General features: G+C 39.1%; 1 protein-coding gene across 7 annotated transcripts; it reads left to right on the top strand.

Annotated features, from left to right (window-relative positions):
* The first annotated feature begins 387 nt into the window (after positions 1-387).
* On the top strand, positions 388-21,942 carry rufy2 (RUN and FYVE domain containing 2). 7 transcript variants are annotated; one of them, XM_044030310.1, is made up of 20 exons: positions 388-649; positions 2,415-2,748; positions 7,737-7,910; positions 8,023-8,140; positions 9,609-9,710; positions 9,799-9,922; positions 10,515-10,579; positions 10,667-10,732; positions 11,136-11,205; positions 11,438-11,539; positions 11,643-11,759; positions 11,872-11,964; positions 13,045-13,119; positions 13,197-13,312; positions 17,993-18,112; positions 18,521-18,650; positions 18,797-18,891; positions 20,025-20,073; positions 20,182-20,262; positions 21,187-21,942. In XM_044030310.1, exons 2-20 carry the CDS (start codon positions 2,673-2,675, stop codon positions 21,328-21,330), a joined length of 1,917 nt encoding a protein of 638 aa, XP_043886245.1. In that variant the 5' UTR covers positions 388-649; positions 2,415-2,672; the 3' UTR covers positions 21,331-21,942. The 7 variants fall into 7 exon arrangements, with proteins under 7 accessions (XP_043886245.1, XP_043886244.1, XP_043886246.1 ...); XM_044030309.1 differs by lacking the exon at positions 388-649 and adding an exon at positions 1,287-1,664; XM_044030311.1 differs by lacking the exon at positions 388-649 and adding an exon at positions 1,288-1,664 and having other exon boundaries at positions 13,215-13,312.
* The last annotated feature ends 680 nt before the right edge of the window (positions 21,943-22,622 follow it).

Below are 22,622 nucleotides of genomic sequence, written 5' to 3'. Positions count from 1 at the left end.
GCAGTCGTCTGACAAGTCAGTTGAAGGTTTGTCGTTGGTGCTGCGAAGATGTGTTTACATCATTAATGACCTAAATGTTTTGTAAATTCCATTTAACAATATATGTATGTGTTCATTCACTTACACCAATGAATGTGTGTGTAAGGGCGCCCCCATCCTGCTGTGTTTTTACACCATCATCTCACTGAATTTACACCCATTGAAGCCTCCTCCCTCCTCTCCATCTCCCCTCTTTTGCTGTGTTACTCCCTAACCCCTCCCCCTGTCTTTCCTCTCTCTCTTCCTGCTCTCTTGTTATTGGACGCTGTGTGGGGTGATGGTTGTGGTTTCTGCTGGTGATGTCTCCACAGTGTGTACCGGCTTTTTCTTTTGCCTCAGAACTGCAGAAGTGCACAATGAAGTAGCAGCACAGACAGATAGATAGATGGATAGATGGATAGATAGATGACAGACATATGGTACCATCTGATGTGTTTATCACTGGACATCTGTGAGTCTCCATCTGCTGCCTGTAGCTGCTACTGGACTGGACACTAAATTTCACACATGATTAGCAGAGCTGAAACATAGAAACCAGAGCACACAGACTGGACTATGAATTGCTGACAAACTGCAAAACCAAGAATCTTTACTCTGTTTGCTGCTGGTGGTGAGTCGCAACAACTGCATGATGATGAACACGGGCGGGGATGACAGTGTGATTGTGTGCACGGCATGTGTTGTAGTATCATCCTAATATCATTTATTTAAAAGTTTTTTTGGTAAATGTCTTATCACAGCAACACTCCCCTTCCAGCGATGCTGCAGAATGAGAGGCTGGCTACTACGATGAAACAGCATCACGCCCTTATTGGAGGTTTCCATAGTGAACGCTGGTTCGTTGCTCCAGCTGTCCGTCATGAGAGAAGAGTGTGCACCTTCAGTGACCGAGGTGGTCATGTGACGTAAACATAACCACCACCCTGGAAGTGGTGTTTGTGTTGTGTGTGTTTGTTAAGGTGTGGTTCAGGAGACGATGGGAGAGGAGACGAGGCGGAGCAGAGATTGAAAAATGCTGCCAAGAGAAAAGACTGAGAAAGCTGTTTTATTCAATTACTTTTAATTTGAAATAGATACCATTTCAGCTGCATGTACTGTACATGAATCAGAACACACCCAATTATTATTATTATTATTGTTATTGGTAGTATAACCTTTACTTTAGTAGGAAAGCATCGTTGACAATAAAAAAGACAAAGATTGACAAAGACGATTAAATATATTATTCATTAAATATTTAGCTTAGAAATAAAACAAACAGCATAGGTATATATGTATAACATGTATTCATTACTGGTGATTCCAGAGCAGCGTTAACACTGTCAAACGTGCAGAGTAATACTTTCATGAAGAGGCTCATGATAAATAAATATGTGAGGGCGTTTCACCAAGTTTAAAAATAAGCCAGAGAGGGGGAAAAAACAGGCAGAAAAAAAGAGGAAACAGCTACTTAGTAAATTCAGTGAGAGGATTGTAGAGATCTCTAGGAAGGTGGTCATATGACTAGTCAGCCCTAAGCTATTAGAGAGAGAGAGAGAGAGGAGTCTGTTCAACAGAAGATGATGAAGAGAACCAGGAAAAGAAAAACAAAAGAGGAAAACAGAGGTGAAGCAGTGAACTGAAAGGTCAGTACAAACGGAGAGTTTGTCTTGCTGTGTGATGTTAGTTGTGTTGTCCGGCTGAGTCTGTGGTTGGAGGCTTTTTCAGTCACAACATGGGGAAGTGGAGATCTACTGGTTTCATTCCTCATGAGCTGTCACTCAGGGAAAAAGGTTCAAATGCCCTCTGGTGTATGTTTGGTGTATATTGTTTGTGACAGTAAAGGCTGGTGAATGTGTGAATGATGTCTGTAAAAGGAGATAGGAAGAAAGAGAAATGAATATCACATATTTTGAGGAACTGAGTTGAAGATATAGGAAGTGCGACTGTGGTCTGGGACTGGGTCTGCCATGTACACGTACCAGCCATTTTATTAGGTACACAGCACACCTTATATAAGTGGAAGGGATTGAGCTCTTCTGCTGCTTTTTCTGCTTCAGAGTTTTAAACACGGTCTTCTTCTTACCTTGGTTGCAATGCATAATTATTAGTGCCTGCTTGGCAAAGCAAAGCAAGCATCTATATTATCATTTGAGTTACTGCTTCCTTTTATCATCTCAAACCAGTCTGGCCATTCTCCTCTGACCTCTGGCATTAACAAGGCATTTTTGCTGCTGTCCACTGGGTATTTTTTGCCTTTTTCGTGTATATCTCCGTAAACCTCTTCATGTCAAACATGTAAACGTCCTAATAAGATGTGTATTCCTTGAGTCGTTTACTGATTATGAGGACTTGTCATTAATCTCACTGTCTTTTTCCTATGTCTTCTGTTCCAGACACTGTCACTGTCCAGCCCAGTAGAAGCCCAGCACATCCAGACACGGTGGCTAAACCGGAACAAACTGGAACTCATAATATTAGTCCCCCACGGCCTAGCAGGCAGGGTCACTTTGGGAATCAGAAAATCCAAGGAAACTTGAACCCTATCACGCTACATCAGAGGAAAACCACCCAGGAGCAGGACACTTGGGGACTATTTGATCTGCTAACCTCTCTACAACCAGTGCAGTGGACGGAGGAGAGTGTCAACAATCATGTACTCCCCCCAGAGTCTCCACCGCTGGGGAATCACTCACAGTGAGAGCATGGAGAGGTTAGCCTACAGCCAAGGTGAGTGACAAATGACTATTTAAGTGAATAACCCTGATCTTAAAAATGTGATATGGTCTTTACTAAGGGTGTGCTACAAACCAGTAGGCTTGTAAATAAGGCTTGGTGCAAGGAGTCGACATAAGGGCTTGTTTGTATTTTTGCACTCATTGTTTGAGGTTTATGCATCTATAAAATATATTAAGAACATTAAAGTCGCTGCCAGAGATACAGTAGGCCTGTACTGTGAATACTCCCCTGCTCTTCTACGTTTATGTTGTTAAGTAAGAGTGTAAGAATTAGTGACACCTACGTGTCACAAGTACCTGGTAACAAAATGCAGAAGGCGTCTAACCAGAAGTGCATAGCAGTTAGGTATAGACACAAATATGTACATGTGGTTATGATGGAGAGTATAAATATGGCCGTACATAGATTGTACTGTATATATGAATAAGTAAGTGAAAAACAGGTTACGAAATGATATAAATATGGTAGTGTATACAGATTGAAACAGAATGTGTAAAATGGACAGGTTATAGAGTGGTATGAGTATAAATAAATATGGCAGGAGAAATATACACATTGAAAAACTTATGTAAAATAGGCTACAGGTATATGAATGGTTTATTCTAAGATTGATTATAATAAGATGATTGGAAAAAAATATACTCTAAACTTAATACATTGTAATTTAATTTTCATTCAATGAAAAATCCCCTACTATTTTATTTACAAAAGCTCAACCTGGGCAGTGCTGTTCTGACTTCCAGCAGCAGGGGGCAGCACATCCACAACACAGCCGCCACACTGAAATCATGACGTAGTGCTGCCTTTTGTGTGTCTCGTGAACCGTAGACACCGCCCCTCCTACCCACCCTCCCTCCGGTAGGAACAGCAGACTGTCGGTTAGGTCCACTGCCTGTAAACACATCACAACCACAATGAACCGAAACGGCGAAGTTACCGGGCCTCGCGTTCCGTCGCCACTAACGTTGACCATGTAAACCGACGAGTAAGTCCGTGTTCTCGAGCGGTTCAGCTGTGGATTTTGGACACAGTATCTGGACCTGTCAACGCTGTGGCCGCTGCTTTCACAGCCTGTTTTCATGCGGACGTTGTCATAATGGTCGCCGGTTGAGTTGTGTGAACCAAAGGTAGCCCGTTAACAGTTGAACAAAACACCCCGGTGTGTTTTTCACCCTGTGACCACTCGCTAAGCTACAGACATTTCAGGGGAACTTGAACATGGCATCGGCCGCAGAGCACGACCTGGCTCTGTCTGAGGCGGACAGCAGCAAAGAGAAGGCTCAGGTGTTTGGAATACTGAGGTTGCAGGAGGAGAAGTGTGCAGCTGGAGACAAAGCTAACAGTAGCAGCACAATGAGAGGAGCAGCAGCAGCAGCAGCAGGAGGCAGCGGAGGGGTTGACGGTCGGTGGCAGGCTCCTATCTTCGCTTTGGCCAGGAAAGCATCCGAAACCATTTCAGGGAGCATTCATGTGCTGCCCAAAGTGTCGGAGCACAGGACGTCTCTGCCTGGGGAGTGGACCGTCCAAGGTATTGTGTGTGTGTCACCTCTTTGCAGGGGCGCAGCTAGACATTCTGGGCCCCGTGGAAGAGTATAATAATAGGCCCCAAAATTACACCAATATAGACACTGATACTAATCAGTCTTGCTGCTCTACAGTGCTTTAGATATGGCATTAAATAAAACATCTGCTTGTGTGTAATAGGGCTTTAATTGAAATTGTATTGAAATCGCAATATATACCATTCCATCTGATATCTCGCTCGCAATTCCTGTTAAAAATAATCACAATTAGATATTTATTCAGAATCATAAAGCATTAATGTGTAGGCCGGATGGCACTCGTGCAACACACAAATAGTGTGACATCATACTTGTGTGGTACAGTGCAGCCCACTAGTAAATTTCATGAATAAAAAAAGAATACAAAACATATCCATAAGTCTCCACGCCACTGCACTGTTATATAAAAATGAAATACAAACTAGCCCTGAATTGCTAGGACCAGCACAGGATGGTCTGTCTCGGAAAAATGGACCATCCAAGGTGGGAGCTAGAAATTTTGGGACTTGGAAAAGAATACTAATCCTGATCCTGATACTGCTTATTGATACCAATACAATCAGTTAAAGCAGTTCCTTGATACTTACTTTCCACCAAGCACTACAGTGCTGAGTTTGCAGTAGTTAACAAAAGATCTAGCTTTTTTGTAGCTTTTCTTGCCAGGCTTCTTTGTTTTTAAAAAATACCCCTTTAACAATGACTTATCATATGTATAATTCATGTCATTTATTATTCAAGCACATGCTTTCCTTTGATAGTGAGGAGGATTCATTCACTCTAGGCATGTGAAGGACATTATGCGGTGTGTGTAGGGGGATCCCTTGTTAATGATAACTGGTCTAATGACGTTTATTGTTGTTGTTTCTTATCTTCCACCCTGTGACTCCTAACCAGATGTTCAGGAACAATCAGTCAACTAATGGAGCTTAGTTACAGGAACAGTGGAAGTACAATAGAGTACTTCTGCATATCTGACATTACTTCACTACTGTCTGTGTGTGGCCTATTTATTTATCACATATTAGTTCTGCTGTCATGTTGTGATGGTGCATGTTGGGCTGCTGCAGAATGCAAATTGATCCTCTTTCCAAAAGGGGCCCCGTGCCTCTCACATTCATTTACAGTAGTAGATTAACATGACATTAAGAAAGTGACAAATTATTTACTTTGTCCATCTAAATTTGTACAGCACTAAATTTAATTTCTTGATGTCAGTTTGTAATACATTATGCGGTGTGTGTAGGGGGATCCCTTGTTAATGATAACTGGTCTAATGACGTTTATTGTTGTTGTTTCTTATCTTCCACCCTGTGACTCCTAACCAGATGTTCAGGAACAATCAGTCAACTAATGGAGCTTAGTTACAGGAACAGTGGAAGTACAATAGAGTACTTCTGCATATCTGACATTACTTCACTACTGTCTGTGTGTGGCCTATTTATTTATCACATATTAGTTCTGCTGTCATGTTGTGATGGTGCATGTTGGGCTGCTGCAGAATGCAAATTGATCCTCTTTCCAAAAGGGGCCCCGTGCCTCTCACATTCATTTACAGTAGTAGATTAACATGACATTGAGAAAATGACAAATTATTTACTTTGTCCATCTAAATTTGTACAGCACTAAATTTAATTTCTTGATGTCAGTTTGTAATACACACAAACAATGCGATTGGTCATCGATTTACTCATGCATGCATGCAGTTAAATTAATAATTAACTAATTTTATACTTGAGTAATTGGTTTGAATGTTTTGGGGGTTTTTATAATTAAAACAAGTTTTCTGTTTTTTTCAGTTTCTTAAGTGTGAATATTTTTGGTTTGTGGGCAAAACAAGACATTTGAGAACATTATCATTCCCAGGTTTGGGAAACTCCGATCAACATTTTCTGATACTTTATGGACCTATTACTCGATTAATCACGAGAATAATTGACAGTATTCAATTATGAAAATAATTATTAGTTGCAGCCCTACTTCATTCAATAATCAATTCCCCACCAGTGCTCGTATACTGGGTCAAGGGCAGTCGTCAAACTACAACTGTAGTTCGACTTGACTGTGTATGGAAAAAGTGTCTGTGTTGCTGTTAGCTTTGTGTGTTTTATGACCTACTTTATGATTCTGCAGCCTGTAGCATAGCATAATACAGGAGCTTTCATGTGCATATGCCAGTTTATTAATGTAGAAGTCTTTCTTTTTCAGATTGTCAAACAGTTCAGTATAGACATGAAAGTCACATCAGCATTGTAATGATGCATTTATCTATTCTTTTCTCTCTAAGACCTGAAGTCAGGGCATCTGATCATACTGATGATGTTTCACCACCTAAACTCACCTGAGACACAAATTGAATCACATTGAATCTTAAAATATGGGCATCACGCGATGTTACGGGTTGCCTACTGCCCTACGACACCCAGTCATGAACTTCCTGACTAACTTCCATGAGCTTCCCTCAGGCCAAACTGCTGTGACCCACATTACAAGGAAACATAGCAGTGTTTCAACATTGTTCTGTCCCTTTCTTGTGTTTGGTTAAACATTAACTCAAAGCATTTAAAAATCCTACCTTCTCCTGGAAGTTGTCTATAATGGAGATGTTAAAGGCTCTGAACACCCTGCAATTAACAGAGGGTCTACTGTGTCTCCAACCCAATGTGTCCACAAATGAATACTGAGCAGAGGACCAGGTGTTTTCTCTGTTTTTATTTTTTGCTTCCTTGTTTATATGCAGTAAAGTTAAAGCAGAGTAGTTACTGTCAGGTACATATTTTCAATCTTGTTAGCTCAGCAAAGAAGACAATTATCTTGTCATGTTATTATTCTTTGTCAACCGATTGATCATGTAATTTGTTTTCTCTGTGGGTGGAGTCTATTATTTACTACCTGTTGCCTGTGACACTTTACTAATGTTACAGAAATGTAAATTATACGTTAATGTGTAGGTTATCCCACACATGTGCATACATTTGTTATATTATATTTAGGTACATTTCCCTAAATGTACCTAAATAAACACAATAACAATAGGTCTGAAATGACTCCCAACAGTTCTCATAATGAGTGGGCTCTAGGTATCAGTGTAAAGAAAAAAAACTTGCTTTTAACTAGAAGAAATCTCTTACAGAACCAGACAACATAACTACATTTGTATGGAATTGTTCTCTAAGAGAGATGCACAAACCTAAAAATTAGTACTAAGTTGCTGTCTGATTTTACATAGTTAAGAGACATTTACTTATGACTGAGTTGCTCTCTCCCTCAAATAGAAACATGAGAAACAACATTTAGTAAATAGCTACAAAAAGTGAATTCCCTGTGGGAATAATTATGATGTTAAGAAATGATTATAATCACTCAGTAATTTCCATATATTTTCATTATAATGTTTATGATCTGTTTTTGTTCTGAAAGCTATGCGAGACCCCATGGCCATGGAACGAGCCAACCTGCTGAACATGGCCAAGCTGAGCATTAAAGGCCTGATTGAGTCGGCTCTGAGCTTCGGACGCACACTGGACTCGGACTACCCGCCCCTCCAACAGTTTTTTGTTGTCATGGAGCACTGTCTCAAACATGGTCTCAGAGGTAAGGAGGAGACTCAAATGGTCCCAGGTGTGGCTGTTGTGTCCACGCTCCAAGCAGCAGAACTGTGTGTGCATGTGCCTCTCTGACTCTGCTCATCTTTTTCTTTCTCCAGTAAAGAAGTCATTTCTGGGCTTTAACAAGTCTCTGTGGGGTCCTCTGGAGTTGGTGGAGAAACTGTGTCCTGAAGCAGCAGAGATTTCAGCATCTGTCCGCGACCTGCCAGGACTAAAGTAAGTAATGTGTTTGTACACATCTGTTCTCACATGCTACATCCTGGTTGAGAAACATGAGCCGAAACACCCACACACACTCTCACATGCATGACTTAGATGAGAACACCAGGTGTGATTACTTTCACTTCACCTTTCCTTTCCCATACTTCTTCCCTGTCTTGTTTCTACTTTTTTTGCTCTTTGTAGAAACTGACACATTTTTACTCAAATGTGATCAGTCAGGTCAGGGTTGAAACTCAGCTTGAAGTCAGTTGTTAAAATCAGTATCAGTAATATCAGTGAAGGTTCACCTGCACCACTATATTTACACCAAGTTGCAACTGGCACAGTGACACCACCCATTGGTTTATAAGCTGCCGTTTGAAACCGTGGTTTTGCAATTTAGCCAGCGCCATTTTGCCATGGATCAGTGGTAGAGTGGCATGTCTCTCAACAAGAAAACTGGGTTCAATCCCTGGCTCCACTAGTCTACATGCCGATGTGTCCCTGGTAAAGAGACGTAAGCCCATGTTGGTCTTGACGGATGTGTGACTGTTTCAATGGTTAAAATGTAGTGTAAATCAAATTTCAGTGGCCATCAATACTTGAACAGTTCTATATTAAAAGCCACACTACTTCATTTTCATTTAAAAACACATGGATTCTGCTCTGTATGTGTGTAGTCCAAGTTGCCCTGGTGTTTTCAAGCACAGAAAACAGAAGTTTGAAAACTCTGAGGTTGCATTTTAGTCTGGACAGGCAGAACCTGAGGCCTGAGATAACGACGATAAACTAAATTTTTGACATTTGTCGCATTACTTTTAAACTTAAGCAAACAACTGCAGAAGACAGAATTTTCTCACACTATTTCACATGGCTTCTATATCAGGCTTTGCTTTCTCACTTGGTCACACTAGTCACTTTACAGTATCTTAGAGTTTCCAGACACGAATCAAGTGAGTAATATTTAGTTCACATCAAATTCAGCCAAATAGGGAACAGTTGTGCTGCTTTAGAGGGTGGAACAGAGTCTGTTTCCTTTGGTGCTGCTGAGTCAGACCAACAGATGAGAAGCAGTGCAGCAGCGTTTCTGCAACAATACAAAACCAACTGAAGGTTAATTGCTGCAGGAAAATGTATACTTTACCTGTGTCTGCAGTGTTCATTAGCATAATGTTATGGAATAATAGCAACATAGTCAATTAAATGACAATGAGACAAGTGGTTGTTGTGGCAGGGAGTAAAGGTGGAACTCTTAAAAAGAATAAATATGCTTGCAGCTTTACTAAAATGAGTCCCTTTGTTGCAATAAACATACATTTTATGTTCCCATCTCACAATACACACAGATTTAAAATATAGTCAGAAACCAAATGGAAAGAAAGAAAAAAACAAACAGAGCCCCACTAATGTCTCACTATCAACACTCCAGATTCTCTGAAAAAAATCTAACTTAATTATTGGTGTGTCTGTCTGTGTTGTCTAGGACGCCTTTAGGCAGAGCCAGGGCCTGGTTGCGTCTCGCTCTCATGCAGAAACGACTGGCCGACTATCTGCGACTTCTCATCACCAGAAAAGACCTCCTCAGGTACGCATACACACAATAATTAAACGTAAAGGCGTAAACTTGGTTACAGAAACAGTGCAAGAGGATCTTGTGTCTCTTCTGTCCACAGTGATTTCTATGAGAACTCAGCACTGATGCTGGAGGAGGAGGGAGCCGTGATCGTGGGCCTGCTGGTGGGCCTGAACGTCATCGATGCTAACCTGTGTGTCAAAGGAGAGGACCTGGACTCCCAGGTAAATACTCTTTGAAACCACATTAGACCATTTGTCTAAAAACAAAAACATTATCATAATATAGACGTGCTATTGCGATGTACAGAATGTGTAGCTGCTACTGCATGAGTGTATCTAATTCAGAATCAACTCTATGAGGTGAACGAACGCAGACCAGCTAGTTGTGATACTTCATAGTGAGTATGTGCACATTAATTGGTATTTAAGAGCGTTCATGTGTGAAATTGAGCTTTTGAGGTTTGTTTTACTGAATGTAATGTTTTATAATGTTAATGTTGCTGAATTTATATAATATCTCAGTTATTCGTCTGTAAGTGGTGTCTGTTGTTTGATGTTTAGTTTTAGCTACTTTCATGACCCTTTTAAGTTGCCCTTTGAGGACAAATAAAGTGATTTGAATTGAATTTTAATTGCAAATGTGTGCATCCAAGTCCTCAGAAGACCGTAAATGTACCTCATTTTGTTATGTGGCTAACAGCTTCAAACACAATCAGTGGTCATGCAAACTCTGCCTCTCAGTTCATGCTACCTCCCTCAAGTGACGATATCAACACGGCTTTGTTCTTGTTTTGGTTTTTTTTCTTCTTTAAAGGTCGGCGTAATCGATTTCTCCATGTACCTGAAAAACGACATAGATGATTACAGGAGTGAAGAGAGGTATGACCTGTATCAGTATCGTCCCACTTTATTTGCTACAACGTGTGATGCAGAAGTCTTACTTTATGTATGTTTCCATGGAAACAGGAACAGCCAGATATCATCCATCTTGGACCAGAAGAACTATGTAGAGGAACTGAATCGACAACTGAAGTAAGATAATACTTTATTTCTATCTATTCTATCTCTTTCTCTACCTCTACCTGAAGTGAATGTGTGAGTGTTGTTATCATGTATTAAATCAAATGTAGAGGGTTGAAAAAGCTGATAACAGGTTTCATAAGTTTCCACATCTCACAAAACTCAACCTTGATTTGCTGCACATCCCTTCATTTACCCCCACTCCTTAAGAATATTCAGCTTTGACTTGTAGATAGTATTTAACCTCATACATTTAACGTCTGTCGCAGCTGCATGTAATAATTACAGGAATGTTAATGACACTTCAGCCGATTCCAAAGCTACTATATAAACTCTTGCACGATAAACTGGGTGAGACTGCAAATGATCAGAGATTGATTGTGTTTTCTCTGTTATTGTTTATTTGTTCATCCAGCTCCTCAGTCCATGGTCTCCAGGGAAGAGTTGACTCTTTGGAAAAGTCCAACTCCAAACTCATAGAGGAGGTGAGACTTGGCTTTTCTATGCAGTAGAGTGAATATGACTAGACAATCTTGTAAACGCTGCAGTTATTTAATATACAAATTGCACTGTTTTGTTTATTTTTGACAATGCCATACATCTTTATTCCCCAAAGCACATTTTTTGTTGTAAAATATCATTATATTATTTGGTTTCTCCTGCTGTTTTTAGCATTATCATCTGTCATTGTTTGTTTCTACATGTGTGCATGTGCAGTTAGCCATAGCCAAGAACAACATCATTAAACTGCAGGAAGAGAACCAGCAGTTGAGGAGTGAAAACAGCCTTATTCTCCTGAAAGCACAACAACATTTAGAGGTATACAGTCACTCACACACACACACACATACAAGCCTCATAATTAAAATCATTATGTACAAAATAAATAAAGCTATTGATATGTTTTTTGTCCCCCCCCCAGGTAACCCAAGGCGATGTATCATTGGAGAGAGACACGTACAAACAGTCTCGTCAGGGTTTGGACGAGATGTACAACGAGGCTCGGAGACAGCTGAAGGAGGAGTGTCAACTCAGACAGGTCACACTCTTAACTGCTTATGTGTCAAAAAAATAAAAATAATATTTTGTGTGATACATGCTGACTGTGTAATGACTGACTGTGTGTGTATATGTTTGTACTTTTTTTTTAGGATGTGGAGAATGAGCTGGTCGTCCAGGTGTCAATGAAACAGGAAATGGAGCTGGCCATGAAACTTCTGGAGAAGGATATTCATGAAAAACAGGTCAACATACATTTACTCTTTCTTTCTTTCTTTCTTTCCTTCACCTACTGTGCCCTACGGCTACATGCCCCCTTTATTGCTTGATGTACGTAGACTAGACCCTTATTACTAACGGTGTTGTGGACACTGTCCACTGTCTCTCTCCGCGGTTGGCGTGAGATTCCATGCAGAACAATGAGCGAGCAACATTAAGCAAGACAGAGCAAATTAAGTGATGCCTGGGAAGTTCAAATTCCAAGATCTCTGGCTCAACTGTCCTTGAATTTGAGGGAATTGGTCCTGGAAAGTCCTTGAATTTGATGTCAAGTCTCTCATTGAAGGGTTGTCCTTAGGGGTAGAATTCAAGCACTATCCATTTTAACTCCAGTCCAAGTGGCTCTTTTAAGGATGATGATCCTATTTTTCTTCACTCTTGTTGGTCTAAACTGATGATAACAAGCCCTTTGGGGCTAAGACTAAAAATACAGCACCAGTCTGCCCTGTACTTGGTCACATGGAGCAGTTATGAGTCAGAAGCTCTTGTGCCCGTCTCTGTGGCAGCGCTGCCAGTGTCAGGTCTCTCACCACCAACTTGAGATCTCTGAAGCATAAATACCACCAGCTGACATTTGTAGTCAAGCTGTGACATACCGTTACAGCCTCAGAAAGTTATCAGAAAGTTATGTGCGTCATGAAAGTAGTATCAATGGGTGAATCAGATGTGAGAATGAATTGTTTCATTCTTTGTCCTCAGAATTTTTACAGATGTTGTTATGTTCATGTCATTGGAATAATTTTCCTCTTTCTTTTTTACGTAGTACATTTCCTCTTCAAAACTCACGCTCTTGCCGGCTCTGTACATTTGGACCCTTAAGTACAAAAAAGTAAAAGTTTATTCTGAGGCTACAATAGGGTATACACTTAAACAAATGGGTAATAAATTCAGTTTTTACCAATAAACTCTCCTAAATGTTACAACTAAACTTCAAAGCTGCCAGAGTAATTATCTCTAAAGATGAGAAGTAGATGAAGGCAAATGAATTGCTTAGAAATAACTCAATAATGAACTCATTTATGAATAAACCCTCTTTGGTTCAACAGGACACATTGATCGGCCTGAGACATCAACTGGACGAGGTCAAAGCCATCAACGTCGAAATGTACCAGAAGATGCATGTACGGTAACAAACACACTTCACTTCAATGTTGCCTGTGAGATAAAAAAAACACATTGTAATTATTTCTTATGACAGACGTGTCTCATTTCTCAGTCGTCCGATGAGGAGATGAAGAAGAAGAACGATATGATCAGTCGCCTGGAGGAGAAGACCAATCAGATCACTGCCACCATGAAGCAGCTGGAGCAAAGGTGAGATACACTTTATATATGTGTTAAGACGCAGGACACAATACTTTAGTATTAGTATAGTTTACCCCATGTGTTCTCAGCAGGTCCACCTGTCCTAAATTAACTTGAATGTACGTGGAAAGCTAAATTAATCAGTAAATGAATGCAATTCAAAGATGATTCAAGTTTCCTGCCAATCAGGGTTTCTCTCTGGAGAAGTGGAAATCTAAGTTTTTTTAATTTACTGTGATATGCAAATGAAGTATGAACCCCATAGACTGAAGTAAATTATTGTTTTTTTGCTTAACAATGCCACCTGGCTTGTGATTGGGGAAGGGCACTTTCATTACAATCCTTAATTCATCATGTTTGCTTTGATAATTTTCCAGAGCTAAGTTCTCTCAGTTTAAACGCGTCGTATCTACATCCGTCATTAGATCTGCTGGTTCTGTGATACCTTATGATCCCTCCTCACTCCACTGTCCATCCCTCCTCTTCCTCCTCCTCTTCTTCTCCCATTGGTTTAAATCTGTTCCATCCTATTTGTGATTGGTTGTGAAAGTTTTTGCTGCTCTGAAAGCTGTTGTAGGATGGCAGTGCACAAACTCTGGTTACTCCGGTTATGAGTTTTGTGAGTTTTCTTTACTCTTAATTAAGTTAAATATATTCTGAACACACACTCCATGAGAAACATCTCTCCCACTTTAAAATCTACCATGTAGATACAAGATAAAGTATTGATTACTCTAATGTTGTTGATGTCACTCTGTGTACAGTTTTTGTCTGCTGTAGTTGTTTTCGTTTCTATGACCACATTACCTTTTCTCTGCTTCTCTTTCACTACTTCACTCATTACTCTCAACTTATATTAGAGAAAAGTCTCATCACAGAAGGAGCCTGGCTGTCTATGATCAGATGCTGGTCTTTTTACTGCATTTCATTCACACTTCCTGCTGTGCTTGATGTTTAAAGTCACTTCAAGTGTTTAGTGTAACCACGGCCGGGGGTCGTTACTGATGTATTGACATCCTTTCTTCCTTCCTTCTTTCCTTTTCCTCCTCCTTCTTGCCTCCCTTCTGTTTGCCCTTTTACATCATTCATCCATTTTGCTCCTCTTGAATCCTCCATGTTTGGTTTTAATTTCCTGATTTGTTTTGTCCCCGCTCCGCTGTGTAGCGATAAGGACCTGCTAAGTCAGACCAGAACGCTTGCTATGTCATTTGTTAAGTGTGCCAGCGCAGACACGGAGCACCAGTACAAACTAGTGAAGGACATCTCCTTCTGAGGACACACATGATTGTTTAATGACCACATGGACTTAACTAAGGAACACTACTGTTTTGTTTTGTTTTCGGGTTTGTTTTTTTGCACATAATAATATTTAGATGGTTTTCTGGTGGAAATGCAGCCACAGAATACGTCGTAACTGGAAATGCATTGTTTTTGTCCTTTACTTCCTGAAACATGATGATCGTGAACATCGGCAGAGCGCTGCGATTTGTAGAGACTGGCTGATAACGTGTGTCGTGATCTGTAGTTAGATTGCAGTCATACGGCCTAATCAATTATCTCACCTTTTCTTACTTAAAGCTGCAGTAGGTGGGATTGCTAGAAAAATAGATGATTGTTCAGTTGAAATTTCATCCCCAGTTTACTCCATTTAATATTGACAAGCATTTATTGTCCATCTCAAGTGAAGTCTTTAGAACAGCCAATAAGAGGCTTCCTTTCTTTCTTTCTTTCTGAGCTTGTCTGGGCCAGTTTTTCCCAAGGCTATAAACCCAGCGTATAGGAGGTGAATAAGTCTGGTTTTCTCTCGGATCACTTAATCACATTATGCTGAAATGTTATACGAGATGGAGAGCACAAACCTCTGCTCAAAGGCCACTCGATTTCCCACAGTGTCAACACACTCTCCCTAATGAATACTTGTTTAAAAAGAAATCCTGAATATGATAAACGCAGCCAAAAACACAATCTCCTTTGTGGGAAATGGGAAATGACACTTAAATATTCATTCTACTCCAGTTTTAACATAAGGTTGTGTGTAGTCAGTGAGAGAACTGCCTGAATATTACCTCAGTTATACTTAAAAAATAATGTGGAGAAACATTTGAATTTATTCATAATACTTTATTAATTCACTCACATGCTCACACGTACATACACACATGCTTGGCAATTGTTTTCAGCTCTGAATTGTAATTTTAAGAGTCTCTGATGTTGTTGCTGTTCACTTCAAGTTAGAATGAGCTGCTCATATGTGGAGTCACTGTAGTGTTTACAGTAGGGACAAGCCTAAACGTACTGTATATGGGAGTCAGACCTCAGGAGTGAGGTTCTGTGTGTTCTGCACATCCCTCCTCACCTGACCTGCTTCTGACTGGCTGCGATGACCCTCAATAGGTGGGTTTTCTTCAGCTCGTTTTTATGTGCATACATGTAAACGTATCTTGAAATATTGGAGGTTTTTACTCGTGATGCAGGTGGAAATGTTGCAGATCGATAAAAGGCAAATGCACATTATGTTCAAAGGGAACAGAGTCTGCAAAATAAAGGATGATGTCACTTCTGCTTTCACATTTCGCTGCACTGATAAAATGGCAGAAACAAGAGCAGGTATGATTGAACACAACAAACATTCCTAGTACAGTAGTACAGTAAAAGATTGAATAAACGACAGAAACCAAACAAATTTGCTTTTTTTTTTAGGATATGTGTTTTAAATAACATCAAATGAAGTTAGTAATTAATTTCTTACCAGTTTACCTATTCAAAATGGAATTAGGTGTCAGGTCTCTTTTCATGATTTATATCGGGATTTGCATCACGATTGTGTGCCATTTTTAAAAAGTATAGAAAATTTGGGAAACATTCATTATAACATTATAACAGTTGCACTTTCATGTACTTTTACTGTGAAACCGAACTTAAAATTAGCTACCTTCCGCTTATCTCAATGAACTTGTCGCTCTAAACAAAATATCAGCAGTAAATGTGCAATTTCTTTTACGAATATTTTCAAAATATGGTGAAGATTTGTGATAGATTGATGGAAAATAGGTCACTGTATGTACCGTAGATTTCAGGCACCGTCGCTAGTTTGTCGTCACAGCAAATCCAAATGACATAAAATGACATTTATGATTTTTGGGAAGTATACAGAGCAAACATCTCACTACACTACAGTCTCAGAGGATTAATGCAGTGAACTGTACCTTTATAAAAGACACAGTGTATCGTTTATATGTTCCGTTTCCTCTGAAGATTCACCTTTAACTGAAGAGGTTTAAAGATCTGATTTTAAAGACACATGTGCTTAGAGTCACTGAGATGAACTGTTCCTACTAAACTCTAAGACCTTGAAGCTTCTGAATGTGATGTTGTGTCTCGTTTTGGCGTATTTATTGACTTTTGTGATAATATCAGGAAGTAATCGATCGACTTATTCTAACTCCACATTCTGCAAAAAGTTCTGAAACTCACTCACAACTACTGTCTTTTACCACCATGACAAATAAAGTTAGATGTTTTGAAATTGCTGTGGATTTTTTGGCCATGTTCAGAGTGGATGTCTTTGTACTCAGTTGTGGTTTAATGTGGTTGTGGTTTATGGCCAGTGCCAGAAATTAGTGCAGCTGATGCCTGATAAATTATGCTGATAATTATTTGGGTCCATATATTTAGCCGTTTTTTCAACAAATAACACAAATAAATAGGTTACATTCAGTAGCCATTTTTTGAAAAACACCAATGGTCTGCGTCTCTGCAGTGCACTGCAGTGCTATTATATACAGAATTTTCAATAAAAATAATGTATAAATCTAATATGAAATATTTGAAACAGGTCTTCCAAAAACAAAATACTTTTTATATAAAAAAATAAAGTAACTTAGCAGCATTTATCAAGTGCCTGAGAACGTATTACATAAATTTCTAATATTTAGTTGATTAATAAATATTAGTCAGCTAATACTGATTATCAAAAATGTCTACCTCTAGTCTGTGTATGTTGTCTTCTATCAACTACAGTGGAAACAAGGTTCCTGCCTCTGCATTTATAGATAAGTAATTTGGCATATTTTGCAAACATTATGATTTTATGATTATTTGATATTAAACATAGAACAGTTCCAGCCTGCTTTAAACACACTGTAGTCAGTGATATTCATCTGCTGTTCCTTTACTTAAAATGCTCACAATAAATGATTTTTCACATTTTTCTTTTGTATTTTATTCTCCATCGTTGATTTTCATTTCAGCTCATGATGATGATGTGTGTCGGGGAAATTTCTGTTACCAAGGCTTTGGAATCAGTGATAAGTTAAGCTGGCAGAATTTGTTGAGCACAGATCAGTCTGATCCCACCATTTTGATGCTCAGATTCTCTCTGTGAGATGCTGCATTAGTTAGTTTTCTTAATTTTTTGTCTTTTCACTTACTTTAAGATCATTGTTTTTATCACCTGTCTTTATTTTGGACTCATCATCGCTTTTGTGTTCTTTAATTGAAACACCTCTCATCCCTGCTGTTTTTAAACTTCACTCTGATGTTGTAATAGTGCAAATTACAACGCCATACTTCCTCATTCACCCCTTCAGCCTTCACTCCTTCACCCTCCATCCCCCTCCCTCCCCCCACCTTCTTCTCCAGTTTTTTCTCTCCTTGGTCCTGAGTTTGTCCCTGGTTATAATGGTGCAGATTACAGGAGGCAGAGAGGCACCGCACCTCGGCCGAGGAGGGAACCAGACGCTTCAAGCTGGACTTTGCCAACAAGGCCGACAGCCTGCAGCGGCAGATCGAGCACAAAGAGAAACAACTGTAAGAACAAATACATCTGCACACACATACATACAACTTCACCCAACATCTGTATGACCTGTGGTGTTGTTTACATGCTTGAGGTGCCATTTGGCCTCAATGAACCAAAGAAAATTCTATAGATACATTTGAAGGACCAACATGAAACATCCAAATTTTCCTCCTTGATTTGACTTTGAAAGCAAAATAAACAGTTAATACAAATATACTTTTTATGAATGCATTTATGGTCAGTTGACTTAATTGCATTACTTGAGCTGACAGAAAGTGTCCTCCTCTTGTGATATGATCCTTGTAACTTATCTCACTGTTGCTATTTTTATCTATTTTATTCCATTAGTCCTTTGATACTTTGCTCTGTTTCTGCCCATCCTCACACTCGTGATTGTGTTTGCGTTTCTCCTGCAGGCAGCAGCTGGAGACGGACCTGAAGATAGAGAGGGAGTGGAGACAAACTTTACAAAATGATCTGGACAGAGAGCGAGAGACAGTGTCTCAACTCAGCACGGAAGCGCTGCAGATCTATGGACTAAAAAAAGTACGAAGAGACAGAAACGAGACAAAATGTGATGCATGTTTTCTCTTATTTATGTTATGATTAATTATCATTTGGGTTTGAGCACAAAGTGCATAGAACCCTATTGAAACTCAAGGAGTTATTTATTAATGTTGTTGTTTTTTCAGGAGTTCCATCGTCTCCAGGAAGAAAACTTTCAGCTGAAGACAATCTGTGAAGACCAAGAACAGGCTCTGGAGGAACTGGGCTCCAAACTCAGCGAGTATGTTCACTATGTTCTCTGTGTATGAGGCTCAGGTGGGTTTTAAAGACAGTTAGACAGAAGAGTGGCTCCATGTCCTCCAATGTAATATGTGTTATGCTTGAAAGTTGTGATGCACCTTGTTTTTGGTAAAATAGTATGACCTTTGAATTAAAAGGCTCTAAAATGTAAAGTTCTGCGATCATAGGTCGGGTATTCCATAGATCTTTATGAATGGATTAGTGATTATAAGATCGATGTGTAAGAATTATTCAGTGCATTCACATGAATGTTAAAAGTCTAATTTTAGTCGGACTAAGACAATAATTTGGTTTCCTTTATATCACGTAAACACGTTAGTCTGACTAAAACTGAGCTAATTAAGTAGTAATTGGACTAACATACCTGGATAATGCGATTCATAGTCTGATTGCTCCTGCATGTATACGCTTAGTCTGTCACCATCATTAGTCACCATCTGTTTTTCAATGAAGGAAAGATCAACAGGAAACTGATTCAATACACACTAGTTTATAGAGATATGCAGCGGTAGCTACGGAGAGTCAGACGTGCACGCCCAATAGATACATTTTCCCTTCCACATGTTTACTCCCATTGCCTGTCTTAGCCTAGACTACGGCCTTAGCTCTATTAAGCTGCACATATGAATGTAAAACTGCAGATTGTGACACATCTAGGACTCCTTTACTCACCCCTCCCTTTCCTAAGCATGTCAGGGAACTATGGTGGCCTTTTCATACTAGAAATTATGTCATCCTTTTTTCTTTTTTTTGCTCCAAAACACAATTTTAGTGCTTTGTCTGATCGAAATATCGAAATATTGCGCCACAAGATGGCAGCCTCTGTAAAGAAAGGCCCCCTACCTAAAAAGCAAACAATTATTATTTTAAAAAGCAATTATACACTTAAGCAGATACTTATAGGAAGTATATTCAATTTCTGCCACTAAAACCTTCAAAATATTGCACACTGGACCTGTAAATATAGTTAGACACTGAAATTTGAAGCACTAGCTCTTTATCAACACATTTTCCTAAAAGAGGTGAGGTTATTTATTTCTTTAATAAAGAGTTTTTGTAGAAAACTAATGAAGGTTTCATTAATGTGCACTGTGCTGTTGTTTTTGTCATCAGGTCCAAACTGAAGATTGAGGACATCAAAGAAGCCAACAAAGCTCTTCAGGTGAAGCAGCAGCATCTTCACTTACATCAGGTTTTATTGAAATAACTTAATTTGCATATGTACAGTGTGTTTTCGATGCCTGTGATTTGATGTGTGTTGTTTTATCAGGGGGGACAGGTTTGGCTGAAGGACAAGGACGCCAGCCACTGCAAACTCTGTGAGAAGGAGTTTTCCATCTCGAGAAGAAAGGTGAGTTTTATACTTACGAAGTTTGTGGTGATTATTTACTGCTATAAAACAATGTATAACACAGTTTATTCTTACAGCCAGTGCTTAGTGAATTATTTATCTGAAATGTAGGGTTTTTTAATCATATTGGATGCATACATACATGTTTTTCTGTTACATATGTCTGATCTAGTGATTTGGACCAGTATCATACTGATGCTGGGTAACACATCAGCTCAGTTCTTGTCACAAATACACTGAAATGACAGTCACTTTGCAGATGTAAATGTCAATGGTTTAAATTGACAGCTTCAGTCTGAGATATTTACATTTTTGATTATCTTTCCATGTTTGTGGAAGATACCAGATAAACAATAACAACTTCTTCTAATGTTCTGTAAAGTCTGTTCTTACAAAAAAAGAGTTTTGTCCTCAAAACAATATTATCTGAGGTACAGAAGCAATCTCTTCATATTTGGCAGAAACATTCGCTCAAGAGATAAACTGAATAGATTTTGGCCCAAGGTTAAAAATGAAGGCCACTCTGATGTGAGTCATCAGATCAATGTGTCCTTACAACTCAGGAATTTAGCTGCAAGTAACTAATATGTATATACATTTTTTTTTTATTGACTTTTCTCCATATATTGAATGAGTCTGGAGTTGCAACTATTGTATCTAAATAAGCACTCTCTATCTTCTTGAAAATAGGGACTGTATTGTTAAGTGTGAAGGCAGATCTTTTTCAGTTTTAACTGTTAAATACTGTAAATGATGCATGTTGATGTTAGTAATATGTTTTCTAAGTTCTGTACATGGTTTTGTCATTTTCTGGCAAAATTCTAACTCATTTCAAATTAAAAAACGTATAATTATTGCATAATTAAAAGTACATTTGCGTAAAACGACAGCTCTGTCATTATTGACTGTCTCTTCTGTGTGCAGCACCATTGTAGAAACTGCGGCGAGATTTTCTGCAACAGTTGCTCCGACAACGAGCTCCCTCTGCCTGCGTCACCAAAACCAGTAAGAGTGTGCGACACGTGCCACGCCCTCCTCCTCCAGCGATGCTCGTCCAATCCAACGTGAGTGCGTGTCCCCGGGGGCTGCCGTCAGGAGGACGGACAAACAGATCACACTCTCCTGTCCTTGTCCCTCTGTAAGACCAAAACTCTTCTCCTAACTTACCTGAACAGTGTTTGCTGCTAGGAACGAGTGGACCACGTGCATGAATGTGAAGAACTTGACTGCTCTTTTAATTGCAAGTTAAAAAAAAATGAAAGAAAAAACAATGTCAAAAACAAATTCACCTCACAGTCGTTAATCAGGCCTGTTTGAGTTTGATGTCACTACTGTTTCTGTGTCTGGTCACTATTCTCTTTAGTTTTGTGCCATGTTGTTGAGCGCACACATGTTTTGTACGTGCTATCTTTTTACACACAAAACTCACTGTCCACTTACTCAACTCAACACAGATGAGTTACAAATGAGCCCAAATTTCTGCCAATTGTTGACTGACTTACAGTATATGTAAATTATTACTGATTTTACACTGTAAAAAATATTGACTAAATCAAGTAGAGTTGAATTATGTTACACAGGTGGCTTCACTGCAACAGTAAAAATACATACTAACTAGATCACACGTAAATCACTGGATCAGATATCGAACAGATAAAAATAAATGTGAAGACTGTAGCTGAGTCATGTTGCTGTTTATTGCTTCTTTTTGGGAGAATAAAATTTGTTACACAGTTGGAGAATTTTGTCTTTGAAATGACTCAACAGAAAGCTGCGTTGAGTTGAGCGGAGTGAGAAACATATGGCATGCACGTACAAAAAGAACAACGTGGCACAAAAATAACGCAGTGTAAGTCAGTCCATAGCTGAGGAGTTGGAAATGATAATGTGTGAGTAATATATTCCCTGTTCAGACCTGGTGTTAACATGCGTCCTCATTGATCCAGTCATGTCCACACTTTGAACCCTCCCACTTTTTTACTAAATTTGTCCTCAGATCCAGAAACCACATTCGGAGGTGGTTTTGAGGACACATTTATTCACATTTTTGAGTGTATGCAGAAACACAATCTACCCTCAGGACACATTAGAGTACGGCTGCAATTTTTTTGATTGTTTTCATAATCGAATAATCTGTCCATCTTTTTCTCAATTAATCGAGTAATCGTTTGGACCAGAAGATGTTGAAGAAATGATGATGTTCTCAGATGTCTTTGTTTTCTGATTCAGTTTTAATGATTTCTTTGTTATATGGAGCAAAGAAACTATAGATTATAAAACTATAAATATTCCCATCTAAGAAGCTGAAAAATCAGAGAAACTTGTTTTAACTATATATATATATATATATATATATATAT

Source organism: Solea senegalensis, linkage group LG7, assembly GCF_019176455.1.
Source record: "Solea senegalensis isolate Sse05_10M linkage group LG7, IFAPA_SoseM_1, whole genome shotgun sequence".
In the NCBI taxonomy this organism is placed as follows: Eukaryota; Metazoa; Chordata; class Actinopteri; order Pleuronectiformes; family Soleidae; genus Solea; species Solea senegalensis.
Note: the sequence above shows the minus strand (reverse complement) of the source record. Positions and strands in the feature narration are given on the sequence as shown.